Raw genomic sequence first — 20351 nt, 5'->3', positions numbered from 1 at the left:
TAATATACATCAGACACCTCAGAATATCTAAAAGGACTAGATATTTCAAACTATAAAGACTAGATATTGCCAACTATAAATAGCAAAAAATAAAATGCACAAAGAGAACAGTGATTTTAATGAGATGGTTTCTAAATTCAAGCCACCTAGCACTGAACCTGCTTCTATTCAAGGCCTCTTACTCCAAGTCTTCTAAACCATAAACATGGGATGTGCCCTCCCTGGCCTAATATTTTTTTTTTTTGGTACCAGGGTAATAATTCTACTTTTAAAAAGTCGCTTCCAGCCTACTTGTGGTAGCATTGCCTGTAATCCTAGCTACTCAAGAGGTTGAGGCAGGAGGACAGCAAATTCAAGGCCAACCTGGACAACTGAAAAACTTGTCTCAAAATTAAAAATGAAAATAAAAAGGGCTGGGGTTCTAGCACAGGGTCCCTGGATTGGATCCCCAGTATTGTACTCAAGAAAAAAAAAAAAGTTGCTTCCCAAAGACATTTGTTTTCTATAGTTTTTATTTTTCCCTTTTTTTTTTTTTTTTTTTTGTGGTGCTGGAGATAGAATCCAGAGCCTCTACTGAGCCTCATCCAGCACTTTCACAATTTAAAAAAGTTTTTCATGATTTTTTTTTCCTGACTTCTCTTTATCTACAACCTCTTTATACCCACAAAGTATACATACAGTAAAAGTTTTATTTTAAAAGGTGTACGGGCGAGTGAAGGGTGGAGAGCAGTTTGTCTGTATTGTACACAGTCTAAAATGGCCACTAAACCGTTCCCCAAAGATTCCTGGGATTTCCTCTTGGTCCAACAGCACATTATTCTACAATTTCTGCATTCCAGTGTCAAACTAACCATCCTAAAACGATTAGCGGTTCTAACTGAAGTCTTAACTATGGTCCTGGCTCTGCTCATCTCAGACAGGAAAGCTTCTGTTTGCCATGGATACTTCTCACCCACACAACTGGTCTTATCATCCCAGGCCGTGAAAGTGGGGCCTCCAGGACTGAGGCGTAGGCGGCCATTTTGCGCCTGCGTAGTTGCGTAGCTGCGGCTACAAGACCCGACCCGACTTCCGGTAGCCACCATTTTTCTGCGTTTTCGCCGTTTTTCTGCGCACTGCGTTGCCTCCTGTAGTGTTGATGGTGGTGTTCTCTTTGGCCTGACAGGTTCGCTGCAGCGGCGCTCAGACAGGTCAGTGGGGTCTGGACTATATTAGGGGGTTCCTTACTGCCTCAGGACCTGTGTCAACCAGTGGGCTGCAGCCAACCCCAGGCTTCAAATCCCCCGCTGGTACAGAGCGACACAGCTAGGCCTGGCTTCTTAACCGCGTTTTTTTTTTCCTTTTAACTCAGCAGCAGTAACAGAATCGTGCTGGAGTTGCAAGCATTCACAAGATACTCAGAATCCTAGTGATCTTAGTCACTGACCTGCAGAGGTAAGAGGAATCTGTTTTGCAATCACTAATGACTAAACTCCTGCAGCAGTTTCTATTTGTTTTTGGCACTGAGGATCGAATCCGGGGTCTTTGCACTGGGCTACATTTTCAGCCATTGTTAAAAACCCTGAGGGCAGGGTCTTCTGAGTTGACTGGCTTGGGTTTAATTTGGGATCCTCCTGGCTCTGCTTCCCAGAGTGCTGACATTAGAGGTGCGGGCCACCATACTTGGCTCCTTTCTAGTTTTTATTTTTAGATAAGATCTTGCTAAATTGCCCAGGCTGGCCTCAAATTTAAGATCTTACTGTAAATTGCTAGGACTAGATCCAAATTTGTTAGCTTCCTCCTTCAGCCTCCTAGAGTACTGGGATTAGATTTGGGCCCCAATATTAAATGATTTCACTGCAACAAAATTTGTACTGATAAAATGGGGGCAGTGCTTCATCTATGCTTTCAAGTTGGGAATTGGTTAAATAAATTACAGTGTATAAGTATAATGGAACATGATGTAGGGTTTTTTTGTTGTTGTTTTTTGGTTTGGGGGGTTTTTGTTTTTGTTTTGTTTTTGTTTTGTTTGAGACAGGGTCTCAGTTTGTGGTTCAGGCTGGCTGTGAACTCATTACATAGCTCAGGCTGGCCTTGAACTCTCAGCAGTCCTTCTGCCTCTGCCTCCCCAGTGCTGGGATTACAGGCGTGAGCCACCACACCTGGTTTATAGGGGTTTTTTGGTAAGAATAAAATTATGCTGCCACAGAAAGAACTTCATAATGATACAGCATATCATGTTTTGATAAGGAGGGTAAGATAAACCTATTCAGGTTATAATTAAAGTTCTAATTTTTTGCACATATATCACACTTTTGGTAAAATATTAAGTAGTATAGATTCAAAAGAAAAGACTAATTAGGGGATTATTGCTCAGGTAGAGTACTTGGTTAGTGTGTAAGGCCTTGGGTTTGATTACCAACACTACAGTTAAGGCCTATAAGGGACACCAAAGGAAGGCAGATATTCCAGATGATTTTGATATAGGGCATATGACATATGACCTTCAAATAATACAAGGGAAATATTGTAACTCCCAACCTGCCACATGTCCAACACTCCGAGTTCATATTCTCTAAAATCAAAGAATGAATTTTAGGAACAATGGAGGTTAAGAGTAAGAATTTATTGAGAAAAATAGCTTCTGTCTAAGAAGGACAGAAAGGGACCCAGAAAGTGGGTTGCCTGTGGACCTCTGCTTCTCAAGGGAGTTTTTAGAGCAAAGTCATGAGGTCAGGCAAGTTTAAGGTGGGACAAAACTATAGTCAGCTAATAAAATTGCAAGTATAGTCGACTGCTTAGGTAGTATTGATCCAGTGGAAAATCACAAGTTATAAGGATGGACAAAACTATGGTCAACCAGAAGATTAAGTATAGTTGCTTGGGTAATATTGATTGAATTGGGTTGAGGAAGCAAGCATGCAAGGAACAAACAAGGATTTTCCAGGAGGGAGCAGGCTAAGGAGGTTTTGGTCCCCCACTCAAGGTGATGGATGCCTCATTAGAATATTAGTCACTGCTGGTCATTGCTAGGGAAAGTAAATATATGTAGTCAGTTCTCTCTGGAGGCTGAACCTTCCACTCTCCAGCCACAGTTATGATGTGTTTTTATCTTCTGCTTTGACTTCTTTAAGGTCCCAGCCCTGTCTGACTGCCTATAATATTTTTAATGAACTTAGCTATCCATAATAATTTAATCAGCCGCACTCAGGTGAACTTCAACTATGTCTTTCATTATGAATCACCTGAAATTTCATCTTATCTCTTCCCTTGTCACAATTCTAAATTTGTTCTATGTATGTGTATATCATGTGCATATTCACAAGTTCTCTCACTGTTTGTGTTTATGAATATAGGGGAAAAGTTGATCAAATGCTGGACAGGTTGGAGTGGCGGGGGTGTGGGTAAGTTTAGTTATGAAGAGGTCATTTGAAGTTTTACCATATAATGCTCCCATGTTGTTTAGGCTTTCTATGGATGTATACAGATCATACCTGGATACTTTTAAAAGATCACATGATGCAAGGAGTTTATGATGCTTTCAAAAAAAAATGTCTAGCAACCCTAAGATACTGCTCCATTTAAGAGAGGAATGTTAAGCAGAGTGTGGTGGTTCATGCCTGTAATCCCAACACTGGGAGACTGAGGCAAGAGGATCCAAGTTTGTGCCCAGTGTACAGAATTTAGCAACTTCAAGACCCTATCTCAAAAATACAAATAATTTTTTAAAATTAATTCTGGGACTATAGCCCAGGGCAAAGGTTTAACCTCAGAAATGCAAAAAAATAAATAAATAAATAATAAGGTGATGGGGGCTTAAGCCAGCTGTGGTGGTGCTTGCCTAATCCCAACTGCTCTAGAGAGAGGCAATAGGATTGAAAGTTGAGGCCAGCCTGGAACTTTAAAAAAAGTGAAAATTTCTCTCCTTGAATATGAGATGTTTCAGATAGTTTGTAGTTTACTCAAATCTGGAATCAAATTTCTTCAGGAAGTGGTGTTTTTCTTGAAGTAAGATAATAATTAGAGGGCCAGGAGTTCGATCTCCAGTATGGAAAAAAAAAGATAATAATTAGAAAAACATTGGGAGAGGCCAGGATTTAGCTCAGGAGCGCAAGGTTCAGAGTTTGATGCCCAGTACCAAAAAAAAAAAAGAAGAAAAGCAATGGGAAGTGTCTTACTATTAAATTGACTATTGTTTCTTGATTTTTCAGTGGAGGAAGCAGGGAAATATGTATTTCTTAGCTTTCAACAGATAAACAGATCTTCAGTGCACATGTATGGAAAGTTATTTGGATGGAGGTGTCATTGTGATGTAGATAAAGACACAGTTCCAGTTCCCATTCTTTTTCAATTTAAAGTTTTAAAGTTGTTGGGGTTTTTTTTATTTTGTTTTTTGGTTCCGGGATTCAAACTTGTGCCCTTGTGCATGTGAGGCAGGTGGCAGAACCACTGAGCTAAATCCCCAGCCCAGTTTTAAAGTTTTTAAAGTTGAGCTGCCAAGGACATGCCATTAAGTAATTTCTTTTGATAATGAATCTTCTGTTTTAATTGGTACAAGAGAAAGAACTGTCTTTTCTTATTCTAATATAGTATTTGTTTCTGAATCATTCCAATTGAGCTTCTACTGCCTGACCAAAATGAATATATTTTTTCATTTAGCTAAATTTTTTGTTTTTGTTTTTGTTTTTGAGACTAGGACTTGCTGTGCAGTTCAGGTTAGTCTTGCCCTCACTGTAGTGCCAGCTGGCCTTGAATTCATGGCAATCTTCCTGTTTCAGCTGCCCCAGTGCTGGGATTACAGGTGTGTCCCACCATACCTAGCACCCATTAGCATTTTTAACAAAAATTATATATCTACATGAAAACTATTGTAAAAATAATCTGTTTATGAAATTCTTTAGCCCAGGAAAACATGAGGTTTGAGACAGCCACCTTGGTTGTTCTGACCTAGTGTAGTGTGTTTCTGCCAACTCCCTGACCTATAAAGATAATAAATATTTCCCATTTGATGGAAATCCTTCCGTGGAATGTAAACAGAGGTAAGCAATGACCAGTCAACAACTACAATTTTAACAACCATCTTGCTATAACTCCCTTTGTAATGGCAGGCAGGAAACACCAAAAGGCACCCAGGACTTGGAGGCAGAAAGCAAACTTTATTATATCGATGGGCCTGGTCGAGGTAGTTCCTCAAAGAACCAGGCACCTGTCTTTTGTCCTTCTAGAGTTTATATAGGGTCACAAGAAGGACCTAAGTATAGAAGCAGAGCAAGCAGTTGATTGATTACAATGATATCATTATTACTGATTGGTGTATAGCAAGTTTATACTCGGGGGTAAGATTGGCTAGATAAAGGAGATACATTTTTGGAATATGCATCAGTTCAGGGTAGTGTCTGCCAACGAGAAATAGAAAAGGGAGACCTGAACTTGGAGTGGGCATCAATTTAGGGCAGGGTCTGCCACGGAGAAATTTGCTTGGGCTGAAAAAATAAAACTGCTCATAGCCAACATCCTGGACCAGTGTCCCACCTGTTTGTCAGCCATTTATTTTTTCTGTCTCACCTTGTTCATTTTTCTATTTATGGAAGTAGACCTCTTGGATGTCATTTTGGAGCCTTCTACACAATAAAAATGCGTGTTTCCTGGATGGCCATTCTCACTTTAGTTAGAATAATAAGCTTTTTGTTCTCACATTTGGTGTGCAGCAATTTGCCTTTTAGTTTGATATGTTGGTGGGAAGAGAGGGATCCCCTGTGTTTCCAAGTTCTTTTTACATGTGCATGAGTATCTAGACAGGAGAGTGAGGGCTGAAGAAATAACCAGTGAATAGTTTATATGCTTTTTAGACAGCAATAAATCTGTGAAGAAATGGTAGGATGACTGGATGTCTGGACTACAGTAGTAAATTCTAGGGATGGTTCTAAGATATTTGGCAGGGAAAAATTAGAAGCTAGTGGGATTAAGAGTTTATTTATTTTGGTTTTTTTGAGACAGGTTCTTGCTAGTATATAGTTCAGAAAAGCTTTGAACTCACCATGTAGCCCAGGCTGGCCTCCTCCCTCAGCCTCCCAAGTGCTGGGATTAAAGGCATGCCTGTATCAGGGATTATTTTGAACAGTGTGTTTATTCAGGCTTATTACAGCCCAAATAGACTTTAGTAATCAAGGCTGTTTTTCAGCTTTTGTTGTGTAAAAGACATCCCTCCTATGACAATTGTTAGGGCTTGCTGCATATGAGAAACAGGCCAAGTACCCTTTCTCACGTTACAGTTCTTCAGGTAATTTTAGTTTGAAATAATCAATATACTCTTACAGCACTCAGGGGGCTGGCAGACCAAGGAGGAGAGCAGTACTCAGGATTGAAAGGAAAGGCAAGTTTATTCACTACTGGACTCAGTGGCAGTCACCTTCCAGAGTCTAAGCTCCAATTCTAAACTTGTTTTCATTTTCATATTGCTCTTTAGGTGGGGCAGGGAAACAGCAGAACTTTTCCAGATGCAGAAATTAGCACAGGATCAGGGAGGAACAGGCAGGTGTTGCTTTTACAGTTTATCTTTAAGACATAGGGAGGCACAGGCAGCTGTTGTTTCAGCAGTTTATATCAGGCACAGTGACCTTCATGGGTTTAGCAGCGGGGGCAAGTCCTGAGACTGTTAGTTTCTGTCAAGTTTTGAGATTGTTGGTGTCTGTCTTATCTTTTCTTGCCACTTAAGCTTCTGTTATTGTGGGGGGTTGTTGTTGTTTTTGTGGTCCTAGGGATTAAACCCTTGGGACTCATGTATGCTACGCAAATGTCCTACCAATGATCTATACCCCCAGCTCTCAGTGATTCTCTTTTCCTGTTATGCCATTTTTCTTTCTTTCTAATTTCCCTTCCTTTAGGGGAGGGGGAAGCTAACAGTCTTTATTTAATTTCCTTTACTCCAAAAATATTTTAGACTTACCTAAGGATGAAGTTAGACTCCTGTATAACAAGCAATTGTATTAATACCCTAGTTTTTCTTTTTACTGTGGTATTGGGGGTAGGATCCAGAGCCTTGTACATGGTAGCGAAGTACTGTAGCCCTGAGCTACACCTCACACGCCTTAGCTTCAATAGTATGCAAAGCTGCACTCCAGTACATCTTGCCTTCCCACTGTGTTTATTAAAACAAATATCGTTATACCTCTTGTGCCTATTAACATAGATTTATAATTCTGTGCATTTTCTTTGAAATCATACAGAAATAAAATGGATAGTTATAAACCAAAAGTACAATAACCATGGCATTTGTATTATGTGATCGTTTCATTTACTAGTGTCTTTATTTCTGCATATGGCTCCATGTTACTGCCTAGTGTCCATTACCTTTTAGTAGTAATACTGAAGTAGAAGTTGTTCTTTTATTTTTCTTCTTTCCTCTTCCATCTCTTTCCCCTCCCTCCTTCATCCTTGCTGGGGAATCACACCCCGGGGCCTTGAGCATTCTAAGGTGCAATCATTGAACTACATCCCAGCCCTCCTTTTGCAATGTATTTTCTTTTATTTGTCCTTTTAGCATTTCTTGTAAGGCAGGTCTACTACCAACATACTCCCTCATTGTTAATCTGAGAAAGCCTTAATATCATCTCCATTTTCTCCTTCCTGCCCTCCTTACCCCTTTTCCTACCCTTCACCATATTGAGCAGCATTCTGCTGTTGTAGAATTTTTTTTTTTTTTTTTGGTACCGGAGATTGAATTTGGGTCCTTGTGTGTTGTAGAAATTCTAAGCTGTGAAAAAAAACTGAACATTTACTCAAAGAAGTGGAGGAAAAAACAAGATTTTAATGATCACTCAGCCCGGAGAAGTTCATACTTCAGAAAATCCTGGACCCTGAGTACTTGAAAGGGGAGGTTTTTAATACCTTTTAAGTTGGTGGGGTGGGGGTGGGGCTAGGGGCAAATGAAGCAGAATTTTACAGAGGCAGAAGTTTTTAGCAGATAAGCAGGTATCATAATTGACCTGTGGTTAGGGGCTTTCTTTGGGAACAGGGTATTCACATAGCCTAACAGAACATTTAGGGCTATCAGAAAGAACATGACTGGATGTACACTGTGAAGCTAGCAGGATACACATATAACAGAACTTCAAGGCTGACAGAACATACATTGTGAAGCTAGGCTAACATCAGAAAGAACAGGATACACATTGAGAACAAAAAGCTAATAGGATATTTGTATTTGTGGTGGCGTGCATTGTAGTTATGTATAAAGTATCGCCTATGAGGGGGCACGGATCTGCTTGCTTCAGGACAAGCAGGAGCAAATAAAAGCCTAAGTGTTTTAAGGCTTAAGGATTTCTGTATTACTGTATTAGATACGGTCTCAGTCACTCAGGCTGGCTTCAAATTTGTACTTCTGCCTCAGCCTCTCAAGTAGATGGGATTGCAGGCAGGTGTCACTGCACCCAGCTCTTCATTTTTGAAAGCTACTCTCTCCACATACAGAATTTTCCTGGTTGATGGGTGTTTTTTGGTTTCTTCTTTCAGCACTTTAAATATGTTACCTCAGTGCTTTCTAATCTCCATAGTTTTTGCTGAGAAACTGGCCGTTAATTTCTTAGAGGGTACCTTGTACGTGATGAGTCACTGCTTCTGTGCTGATTTCAAGATTCTCTTGGTGTCCATAGTCCTCTTCCCAGTGGTGTGTGTAGAGACGTTTATTACAATTGATTACCTCCAGTCTTGTGGTTTCTTTTTTATTAGTATAGTTCGTGACTCATAATAACCAACGTTTATTTTGGAGAATTGTATATATCACAGCTTGATCGTTTTTATTCCCCCATCCACTTCTTGCCCTCCTGTCTCCCCAGTCTTTGATTTTTAACAGTTTGATTATAATATGTTTCAGGGTGAAGTTCTTTGTGTTTATCTTGTTTTGGGTTTTGGGGACGGGTTATCACTATGTTGCCCAGACTGTCTTGAACTCCTGGGGTTAAATGATCATCCTCCTTCACCTTCTCAAGTAGCTAGGACTGCAGGCACATGCAGCACACGTCACACCCAGCTCCTGTCTGTCTGCCTGCCTTCCTTTCTGTCTCTGTGCCTGCCTCACCCCTCCAACCCCCTCTCCTTCCCCTCCCCACCCTCTAGTCTGTCTTGTCTTCTCTTTCACTGAGAATTGAACCTAGGGCCTTGTATGTGTTAAACTCACACTATAACACTGAACTATATTCCCAACCCTGTAGATGACTTTTTTAAACACATTTGCATTTTCTGGTGATATTCTCTACCAGTTTATGTAACCCATTGGCATTTTTGCATCTCTTCCCTTCAAGATATTAATCAAGTTATTTAAATATCTTTAACTCAAATTTGTTTTATTTGTTGCCCTGCTTCATTCATTTAGCAGTTTTCTCTTTATGACTTCTTTAATTCCATGATCATCTTGGTTTTTCTGTTGTTGTTGTTTTGTTTTGTTTTTTGGTACTGGGGATTGAACTCGGGTCCTTGTGCTTGTGAGGCAGGCATTGGCACCACTGAGCCAACTTCCCAGCCCTGTTTTTTTTTGTTGTTGTTGTTTTTTTAGAACAGAAAGTTTGGCTGTGCTGTCCATCATTGTGGTGTGTACATTCGACTCCATTGCTCGCCATGGCTTCGCACAAGACTTTCAGGATCAAGCGGTTCCTGGCCAAAAAACAAAAGCAAAATCGTCCCATTCCTCAGTGGATTCAGATGAAAACTGGTAATAAAATCAGGTACAACTCCAAGAGGAGACACTGGAGAAGGACAAAGCTGTGTCTATAAGGAATTGCACACGTGTTCACACACATACTTATGCTGTGTTAAGATCGCTATCATTTTATTATACCAAGCTTAAATGTATTCAGTGTTTAGACAATTAGACATGTTTATTAGGAATATGCTTTTTGGTTTTGTTCCAATGGTTTGTACTAGTAGATTGGATTAGTAATAAAAATGTGAAACATTTTGTTTGAAAAATAAAATTTTTGGCCATGTGCTAGAATTTACTTTTTATTGTTGGCGCTCTATTGGTTTTGTTTGTTTTGCCATTTGAAGGATTGAACCCAGTACCTGAGAATGCTAAGCAAGTGTTCTTCCACTGAGCTAAACCCCCAGCCTTTAACATATAAGAAGAAACCCACTTGTCAGTTTGAGGCCATTCAATTCCAACTTTTTCGCTACAGTTATACAATACTGCTAAAATTTGTCAATTTCTGTTCCCCCCAGTAATAGATCTCTGATCCTTGATCTGTGCCCCAAATAACAGGTGATTTAAGATGGCTCCTCAATCACTTTACACTTCTGAATTGTTTTCCTTACTCTAAATACCGTTTAGTCTTCCATGCTTCCACTTGTTGCAGGTGGAGAGTCCCCACAATCCCAAGCCTGACTCTCCTGACAATGTAGAAGGTGGTGGAAGAATCAAGGGACCGAAAGTGTAGAAGCAAAGTTTGTACTTTTATTCCACAGGCGTGCAAGAGTACACCTGCCTTCTCTCAGAGAGACAGGCAGGGGTACCCGAAACGGAGCCATCGTTGGAGCGGGGGCTCAAGGTATTGACTTTATAGTAGCCGGGGGGCCTATCCTGTTTCTGAGGGCGCCCCTACTTGATTGGTTAATTGATTTGGCTCATTACTAGGGACAACAAGGAAGGGTCTTTTGGGGGCTTTTCGCACCTTTGGGTCAATTTTCCTTTCCTTTTGACTTTTACAAACCAAGCTTTGCAGGGTGCAGCATGAAGAGCAAGTGCAACTGCAGGCCATCAGCTTTTCACGGGTATTTAAGCCTGTTCTGTCACTTACCTAAACTCCTTGATGCGGGGCTGGGTCCCCTCACCTTTTCCTACTTAGGGGCCTCTATCCCTATAATCCCCCTTCTGAGGCACCCCGTCTACTGCTTTTGGGCAATGACCTCTCAAGCTACTTTCTGCTGCAAGGGGGCTTTGGCAAGAAACAGGGTAGGGTGCTCACTGGGAGGTTGGTCAAGGGTCCCTGGTAGAAGGAGGATGAAATGTCCATTTTAGGTTCCATCTGGAGGACCATCTGCATCTTGACAGCATTGATACGGTCTGCAATGAAGCGAGAAAGGCAGTTAAGTATACATGGGCCAAAGAGGCACATGAGTAGGATGAAGAGGAAGGGTATTATTAAAAGTAAGACCTAGGATCTGAGGGTTGGAAGTAAGCCCTTGATCCGAGTGAAAATTTGGGAAGAGAGTTGGTCCACTGTTCGCTGATCATAGAGCCATTTGGCTGTCTAAAATGAAGGATATCCTGGTTTCTACCTCCCAGGAGTTAATTTACACAGTGAGACCCATTTAGCATGGCAAATACACATCCCTGGCTAGCAAGCATCCAGTGAAGAACCTATCTGTGTTCCAAAACCGTATCAGCCAGAGAGTACAGGAACTTTTGAAGGTCTCGGAAGTTGCTTCCCAGACTCAGCAGTTTTAGCCATTATGGCTGTAAGGTTTTTTATTTGAACTGTGTTGGCATCTACCCCATAGATAATACCTCCCAAGGCAGCCACAAGAGCTGTTATTTCTAGGGACCATGAAGGTTACAGGTTCCCTCTTTGGTTGGGAGGACAGACCGTGAGCCTCTGTTCCTGGATGAGGAAGCCCTTCCCATAAAGAATTTATTAAAGTCTGATTGAGGGTGGGGACTCAGTTATACTAACTAGTCCCTAAGTTCCAACATAGGTGTGGGAATCTAGGCACTGGAGTCCTGGGGCTCGGCTCATTTGGGCTTGGATAGGAGTACAGAGAACAAGTAACCAGGTGGAGCACATATGAGGTGGGCTTTGGATATTGGGTGCTCTTAGGCATGAGGTGTTGGCCCACCTAGCAGGATTAGGGCCACTTACGTCAGGGATCTCAAAAGGAAAGGGAGGGGTAGCAAGTGCATAACCACCCCCTACTGGTGACATTTTTGTTCAGTTCCAATACTTGGGGTGTATTTTGTCCTGTGGAAGGTCAAGGTAGACTTGGGTGGTTAGAGGGCAGGGGTAGTGACTGGATGGGCAGGCTGCTGCTGAAAGGCTGATAGCCTCCAATGTCTGGACCCAGTTGGTAAAGTATGGGTCTTCTGTGGTGTGGCACACTTGGACCTATGGAAGTATGAGATCGATGTCTACATTTAACTCAGCCCATTTCTCCCTCAAATCCCTGGCATGTAGCTCTCCGCCATCTGTGACAGTGGCGTTGATAGAAAACGACTGGAAGGAACTTTTAGTGCTGGTTCCATCAAGTGAGTCAGGTACCTAGGGGAAGAGGGTGGTTTATCTGGGGCTGATTGGACAAGGTCCTAATAATATCCTTTAACTTTAGTTCCCAGTTTTTGGAGAGTGGGTATATGGGTGAGTTCTGTGAATAGGTTTAAGTAAGTAAGTGATCTCACTGATAAGACAACCTCCTCAGGGCTGCCCACACCAACAAGCTGGAAAGTTGGAAGGGGACCTTCCATTTGGGGCCCTGGGAAACATAGCCAGCAGTTAGGGAAACAAGGAGCGAGGGATTGTGACATCCTCATAATTATTCCAGGAACTGTGTAAAAAGCAATGACATGTTTGTAGCAATGTCAGAAAGGGTAGAGTGATCATCCTCCTTGCGCACAAAGTGGTGCCACCCCTTGGGAAAGAGACAATAAGATTGTAAGCAATGGAGGACATTGGCAATCCCCAGTGTGAAACAGACCCAGAACAAAGGGTGCCTATATCCCTGTGGATCAACTGGCATTTTTTATCTTTATGCCTTTTGAAGAGGAAGCGGAGGTCCTCTATAGGTTCACAGGAATAGGGCACAGAGTCAATGTCGGCCTGAGGTGGTGGTCCTAGAGGCTCAGATGCTGGATGAGCTCTAGTTCCTCTGCGGGTGGCCCATGGCTTGATGTGGGAGTGGTGGATCCAGGTGTTGTGACCTGTAACCTTGATGGCTGTTGGTGTGGACTACATAGGGGCCTTCCCATCGGGGTTGGGCTAGACTCTGAATATCCAGAGCCTTTACCAACACATATGTTCCTGGGTGAAAGAGGGGTTCTCCTGTAGGAGTGGGTCCAGGCTCAGTCTGTTTCAGGATGAACAGGATTTGCTGGAACTGGACCAGGGCCTGCACCTGTTGTAAGGCTTGGTGTGTCTCCTCATTAATGGGGAGATCATTGCAAAGGAAAGGCCTCCCATAGAAGAGTTCAAAGGGAGGCAAACCTCGGAACCTAGGAGTCGTTCTGTCCCAGATGAGGGCCACCAACAGAAGTCTCCATGATGCCTTACACTCTAGTGATAGCTTTAACAGGTGCTGCTTGAGAATCCCATTAGCCCGTTCTATCTGTCCAGAGGACTGTGGCCTCCGTGTACAGTGGAGGTGATAGTCAATCCCAAGGGCCTGGGAGACCCCCTGAGGGACCTCGGACCAGAATGCTGGCCTATTGTCACTCTGGAGCCTCCCTGGCACCCCAAACTGGGATGATTTCCTGCACTAAGACCTTGACCACCTCCTTTACTCTTTCAGTTCAAGCAAGGAATGCCTTAATCCACCCAGTGTGGGTATCCGCGAGCACCAACAGGTATTGGTTGGGTTTTCCTGGCATATGGGTAAAGTCAATCTTCCAGTCCTCCCCTGGATAGGATCCATGAAATTGGTGTCCAGGTAGTTGAATATGTTGGTTTTGTGGATTAGTCCTTAGGCAGATTTCACACTCCCTAACAATTTGTTATACGATCTGATCCAATTCCTTTCCTTGGAAAGTCTTTTTTGGCTAGGACAAGAGTATTCTTTTGGCCTGTGTGGCAAGTATCATTGAAGGCTTTTGATAACTTGCCATGCCAAAGCAGCTGGTAAGAAAACCCGAGAGGTGTAGTGATCCACCACCCATCTGAGTTTAGGTTTCATTCCTGCTTTTGAGCATTCTGTGTCTCCTTGTCAGTATATTGAGGAGGAGTAGGGGATAGCAGGTTAGCTGACCCCAGAAGGGTCCCTCATGATGTTTGGGTGGCAGCTATCTTTGCCTCCTTGTCAGCCCTGTTATTTCCCTTGTCAACAGGGCCTTGGTCTTTTTGTGTGTGTGTGTGTGTGTGTGTGTGTGTGTGTGTGTGTGTGTGTGTGTGTGTGTTAAATGATGCCTTTATTAGGGCCTTGGTTCTTTTGATGTCCAGGGAAGTAGATAATAGCTCCTGTGGCAGATGCATGGACTCAGGTAGAGGATTTCTGAGGCATGTTTAATGGGAGAGCCTCATGAGGAAAGGAATCCCCTCTCCCTCCATATATGCACCTGGGCATGAACTATATGGTAAGCATATTTAGTCTGTGTAGATGTTGATCCTCTTATTCTTGGCCAATTGGAGTGCTCTTACCAGGTCTGTCAGTTCTGTTTTGGGTACTGGTACCAGGGAGAAGTGGGGCTGCCTCAAGTACCTCAGAGGCAGTTACCACGGCATATCCTGCTTTCCTCTCTCCTTTGGATATGAAAAAACTCCCATCTGTAAATAGTTCTATCTCAGGATCCTGGAGAGGCTGATTATAAAGCTCTGACCTCAGCAGTTAGGTTTGGATCAAAACTTCAACACAGTCATGTTTATTTATTTCATGTGGGTCTGGCAAGAAGACCCTGGCAAGTCTCTGGGGTCACATCAGGGCCTTCTAGCAGCAACACCTGATACTTGAGTTTCCAGGTGTCAGAGACCCAAGGGTGGAGGGGACCCCTTAAGAGCTGTCTGGTATCATGAGGGGACTTGACAAAGAGTCTCCTTCCCTGGGTGAGCTTATAGGCTCCTGGAACCAAGATTCCTGTGGCTGCCAATGCCTTCAGGCACCCTGGGCACCCCTTGGTGACAGGATCTAGTTCTTTATTCAGGTAGGCTATGGGTTGGGGGTATGGACCCAGAGCTTGGGTTAACACCCCCAGAGCTCCCCCTGTCTCTCAGTCAGGTAAAGTCTCTGTTTCTCTTGATTTGGGAGTCCAAGGGCTGGGACCTCAACCAGGGCCTTCTTTAGATTCTAGAAGGCCTTCTCTGCCCTGGGGTTCCAAGAGAGGTTATGGGTTTGGGCTTTTTGTGTCTCCTGGAGAAGGTGGTATAGTGGTTGGGCCTTTTCTGCATATCCTGGGATCCAAATCTGGCAAGAGCCAGTAATGCCTCCAAATCCTCAAACTTGTCTCAAAGTTGAAGCTGGGGGAAAGCCAAAATTGGCTCAATTCTGTCTGGACTTCGTGCTCATTTGCCATATGAGATCAGGAAGCCCAAGTAGATAATTTGTTCTTGGCACCTCTGTGCCTTTTCATGGGACACTTTGTAACCTCTAGATGCCAGAAAATTAAGAAGGGAATTTGTGGACCCCCTTACTGCCTCCTGAAGTTCCCCATATAACATCAGCTCATCCACGTACTATAACAAGGTGACACGTCCCTTTTTCCATTCTAACAAATCCTGGGCTAAAGCTGGCCCAGTGAGTTGGGGGACTGTCTCTAAACCTTTGGGGAAGGACAGTCCATGTTAACAGTCGTACCCAGACACAGGATTTTCAAATGCAAAAAGGTCTTGGCTTACCCAAGAGAATGGAATGCAAAAGAAGACTTCCTTTAAATCTAGGACTGAAAACCATTTAGCATTTTCTGGTCCTTGAGATAACAGAGTGTAAGGGTTGGGAATCACAGAATGTAATGGGATCACAGCCTCCTTTATGAGCCCCAGGTCTTGAATTCATCTCCACTTGTTAGGTCCCTTTTTGACCCGAAGAATGGGACTGTTATATGGGCTTACAGTTTCCTGCAGCAATCCCTGATGTAAAAAGTTTGGGATGATGGGTGTTAGTCCTTCCCTGACTTCAGAACTAAGTGGATACTGGTTTTGGTGAGGGAAATGGAGAGGGTCTTTCACATGAATGGTGACTGGGGTAGCTTTTATGGCTCTTCGCATGGACTGGCCATCAGTCCAGATGGTAGGGTCATTGACTAGCTCTTGTAGGGGACATACATGGGGGATACGGAGGCCCAACGGTAGAACTTGAGCTCTGGCCTTGGCCAAGATGCCTCTTCCCAACAAGGGAGTGGGAGTTTCTCCCAGGCATGATCAAAAAAAGAGTGGGAGAAGTGTAAGTCTCCCCAAGAACAAGGGACAGGTTTGGAAAAGAACCTCTTGACAGTTTGTCCTGAGACTCCTTGAACCAAGGTTGCATGTGAGGAGAGAGAGACTCAAAAGATTCAAGCAGAACAGAGAAACTGGCGCCTGCGTCTAAAAGAAAGCTTTCAGGCTGTATTCCTACCATCAAAGTAACCTGGGGTTCGGTTGGAAGTTTTGGAGTGAATGGGTCTTAAAGTGTGGAACCCGGGGACCCTCACTGGGGACTTTTGAGGCCTTGTACTCTTAGCATTCATCAGCCCAGTGGATTCCTCCACACTTGAAACTTGGTTGGGGGGTTTGGGGGCCTCTTGGCCTTCTAGAGAGGGAAGCCTCACTTTACGGGATCTTGAGACCTGTAAAATCTACAAATTCTGGAGCGGGGACTGGTAGACTTCCCAGTCGCCTTATCAGGCACCCTCGCCCTGAGTGCGGCTAATAGTTGTTTATGTCTGTCCCTCTTTCCTTGTTCAACCTCCATGTCACTGTTGAAGAAGGTCTTGGTAGCTTCCCTGACCATCTCATCTACCACCAGTGGCTCTTTTTCTGGGTCAGCCATCCACTTTTGAAGTTTCCTGCAGATATTGGGAACAGACTGAGATATTAACTTATCCCGTAATAGGGATTTTTCTTCCAGGCTTTTAGGATCAATCTGAGTGAAGTTGATCATAGCATCCAGGATGAGCCCCCAGAATGTTGCGGGTGGAGATGGATGGAGAGGCTCTTTGATCCTGGGCCTGACTGTCCCGAAGATGCAGAAGGTTGTAGAAGAATCAGATAGAGACCAAAAGCATAGAAGCAAAGTTTGTACTTTTATTCTACCAGCATGCAAGAGTATAGCTGCCTTCTCTCAGAGAGACAGGCAGGGGTACCCGAAACGGAGCCACCATTGGAGTGGGGCTCAAGGAATTGATTTTATAGTAGTCAGGGGGGCCTATTTTGTCCCTGGGCTGAGGGCACCCCTACTTGATTGGTTAATTAATTTGGCTCGATACTAGGGACAACATGGAAGGGTCTTTTGGGGGCTTTTCACACCTTCAGGTCAATTTTCCTTTCCATTTGACTTATAAACCAAGCTTTGCATGAAGAGCAAGTGCAACCGCAGTCTGTCAACTTTTCATGGGTGGTTAAGCCTGTTCTGCCACCGATTGAAATTCCTTTTGCAGGGGGTCCCCTCATCTTTTCCAACCTACGGGCCTCTATTCCTACACACTCTTGTCTAATGTTTTTACCACTTGTGTAATTTAGGTGGAAACATCAACTCACTAAGGATCTACATGGGTAAACCCAGTTTTTCTTGAAAGGCTTTCTACACGTGTATGGTTTCTATCTCAATGTGTCAGCTCCCAATGTGTTGCCCTAGACACACGTATATGAATAAGCATGTGGTTCTACCCTGGTCTTCTACATCCTACTGGACAGGGAAGTCCTTGCCAATATTGTTTCATTTGCTTTTTGAGACAGGATTTATCTGAGTTGTCTAGTGTGACCTTGAACTGCACCCTCCAAATACCCAGAGATAGTTTCTCTTTTATTTAACCATTTGCAATTGTATTGGTCAAGGTTCCCTAAAGAAAAAGCCAATAGTGTTGGGCAGAAAGTTATACATCAGTTGGCCCGGAGACAGGTGGCTGAAGACCAGGTGAGGGAGCTACAGGAGAAGCAAGGGAGATATTTGATTTTTTTTTCCTTGTTTGATTTTCTTTCATATATAGATGAAATCCAAACAAACTGATGATCTCAAGGTATGGCCAAAAAGAATGTAACCTCTCTGAGTATGAGGATGAGATCCAGGATCCTGAAGAAGTCCAGACCTTGGGCAAAGCCTTGGAAAAAGCTTCAATATCTCAAAAACAGCTAAATCTAAACATTGCAACGAGAGAGTAGTCAGAAGCCTGTTTTCCCTTGGAATTTGATCAAAACAACTCTATTTATCCTTGTGGCACGAAAGTGGCCTCAGGAGGAAATTATATTCCTTGAGGGCCCATTTATCATAAACGTGGCCTGAATCTTAATTTGGGTGTCGTTTCAATTTGTATTTTGCTTGTACGAGGGACTGCCTATACTCTTCGCTTCTTTGTGTCTTGCTTGAACTCTGTTGTCCCCCAGCCTTTGCATTGAGCTGTAGTAAGTCCCTGACTTAACAAATGAGTTCCATTTCTGGAGAATGTCCGTAGGTCGGATTTATTGGTAAGCCCAAGAGAGTGAGTCTTTGACACAGATACACAATGTAAAGCATAAAACACCAAACCTCCACATCACCACTGCTTTTCCTCTTGCCTCTGGATAACCTGGGCTCTAAGCACTGTCCTGCTGTGCACCATCACACTGTACAGGAAACACACAGCAGTTAAACACAATTGGGCGGAAATGAGCTACCTCCCAATTTGTTCCATCTGCCTAACACGAGGTCTGTTTGTATCTGTGAAAGTTCAAAACTCAAATGTTTGTAAGTTGGGGACTTAATGTACATCCTGGCCCTTTTTAATATTTTGAGACTGGGACTTGCCCAGGCTAAGCTTGAATTTATATTCCCCCAGCTTCAGCCTGCCTGAATGCAGGTGTCCACTACCATGCCCAGCAGATTTTTTAAAATTTTGAGACAAGTTCTCACCAAATTGCCTAAGCTGAGCAAGAAATGCTCTTTCTTGCTTCAGTCTCCTGGAGTGCTGAGATTGCAGGCGTGCTCCACCAAGCATGTATGTTTTGTTGCTAATTTAATCCAGTTTGTCTGGCCTTGGCTCATTTATCCGGTAGCCAGTCACGAGGAGGGTAAGGCAGTCACCTGGTGATAAAGGGGTTTAATCACCTAATTGATAGGTTCGATGGGTCCGGTTCTGCTACCACAGAACTGGTGGTCCTCCTGACAACCTATTCAGGGAGCCTTATGATGACCACCAAGAGGATATCATCCAAAAGCAGGCTTCACAGAACCAGACATAGCTCAGTGTTACCGACTCCGTGGGTTCTTGTGTTATCAAAAGAATCAGAAGCACCTTGGCACAGGAACACCCTTTTTTAATTATGCTCAAGCATAATGGGAAACTCCTGGAATACAAGAACCCCACGCGGATGCAAACAAAGGACAAAAGTATACAGCTTTTATGACAACTATGGGGTAGGCAGGAATTCATTCCCTTGATACCCCTGATACCAAAACAAAAAAAACCCATGCTGGAGGTGGTGGCACCAGCCTATAATCCCACTGAGGAGGCTGAGACAGGAGGATCACTGAGTTCAAGATCAGTTTGGGCTAATACAGTGAGTTGAAGGCCAGCCTGGACTACCCTGTCTCACTCCTCCCCCACCCCTACCCCCCACAAGTCAGCCCTAGCATAGTTATTTGTTGTTCTTGTTTTGCGGTCCTCAAGATGGAACCCAGGGCTTCGCACACGGTAGGCAAGTACTGTATCCCTGACTGGAGAGTTATCCTGAAACCTTTGTGCTGAGCTACATCCCCATCCCTTTTTATTTTTTAAATTTTGAAACAGTTGCCAAATCGCTAATTTGCCGGGGCTGGACTCCAAATTGCGAATGTCCTGCCTCAACCTCCAGTGTTCTGGGGTTACAGGAGGACCATTTATTTGAATCGCAAATTTGAAAGGGTCCTCAGAAAACTTGGTGATAAAAATATATATTTTAATATGATATTTTTTATTTATTTATTCATTTTGGTTTTTTGAGACAGGGTCTCACTATGTAGTTGAGACTGACCTGGAACTCACTATGTAGTCCAGGCTGGTCTTGAACTCACAGCGATCCTCCTGCCTCAGCCTCCCGAGTGCTGGGATTACAGGCGTGCGCCACCATGCCCGGCTAAATACGATATTTAAAACATACGGATCTGTAAATTCCTGTTATGTCGGGGCCTTCTGTCCTAATCAAAGTGTCTCGGCATAATTTCCGAAACATTCTCTTAAGCCTCCTCAGGAAGGAAGGCCCAGCTTTACGGGGAGGACGACGGGAGAAAGCGCTGAGAGACGAACCCGTCACTTTTGTACCAGCTTCCGCCACTTTTCTACCTTGCTGCGCCGCCATTCTCCCCCTCCCCGCCCGCTCCACCCGCTTGCCTCTGATTGGCTGGGATGTTGCACTGTCATGCTGCCATTGGTCAGGACTCGGGGTAGGCGGGGGCAGATTTACCTCCGGAGGACCTGGCGGGGCGGTCTTTCCGCACTCCGCTTAGTGGCTCACAGAGGTTGTGGCTCGCGGCGCGGGACCGGGTTTCGCTCTAGGTACACAGCTGTCGGGGAGCGTCCCGTGCGAGCGGCGGTTGGCGGG

The 20351-nt window shown here is 43.7% G+C and overlaps 1 protein-coding gene and 1 long non-coding RNA gene across 7 annotated transcripts in view; one reads left to right on the top strand and one right to left on the bottom strand.

Moving 5' to 3' along the window:
- Positions 1–993: 993 nt before the first annotated feature.
- The window catches only part of Atf7ip2 (activating transcription factor 7 interacting protein 2), a 76996-nt gene continuing 57638 nt past the window's right edge, over positions 994–20351 (top strand). Inside the window, exons 1-3 of one of the 6 annotated variants that reach the window (XM_010609961.3) lie at positions 994–1190; positions 1355–1434; positions 9530–9698. In XM_010609961.3, coding sequence (XP_010608263.1) covers positions 9592–9698 — 107 coding nt within the window. In that variant the 5' untranslated portion in view covers positions 994–1190; positions 1355–1434; positions 9530–9591. Of the gene's footprint in view, positions 1191–1351; positions 1435–9529; positions 9699–18768; positions 18855–20139; positions 20306–20351 lie in introns of those variants that run through there. The other 5 variants (XM_010609962.3, XM_010609963.2, XM_033758757.1 and 2 more) reach the window with 5 other exon arrangements.
- On the bottom strand, positions 18098–20284 carry LOC104852372. The gene is made up of 3 exons (XR_777465.1): positions 20214–20284; positions 18685–18855; positions 18098–18398 (listed from the first exon to the last, which is right to left on the bottom strand). It is a non-coding gene; the product is annotated as an uncharacterized LOC104852372 (long non-coding RNA).

Source organism: Fukomys damarensis, unplaced genomic scaffold (genome assembly GCF_012274545.1).
Source record: "Fukomys damarensis isolate Sample0158 unplaced genomic scaffold, DMR_v1.0_HiC HiC_scaffold_34, whole genome shotgun sequence".
In the NCBI taxonomy this organism is placed as follows: Eukaryota; Metazoa; Chordata; class Mammalia; order Rodentia; family Bathyergidae; genus Fukomys; species Fukomys damarensis.
The sequence above is the reverse complement of the archived record's forward strand: the minus strand, read 5'-3'. Positions and strand labels throughout refer to the sequence as shown.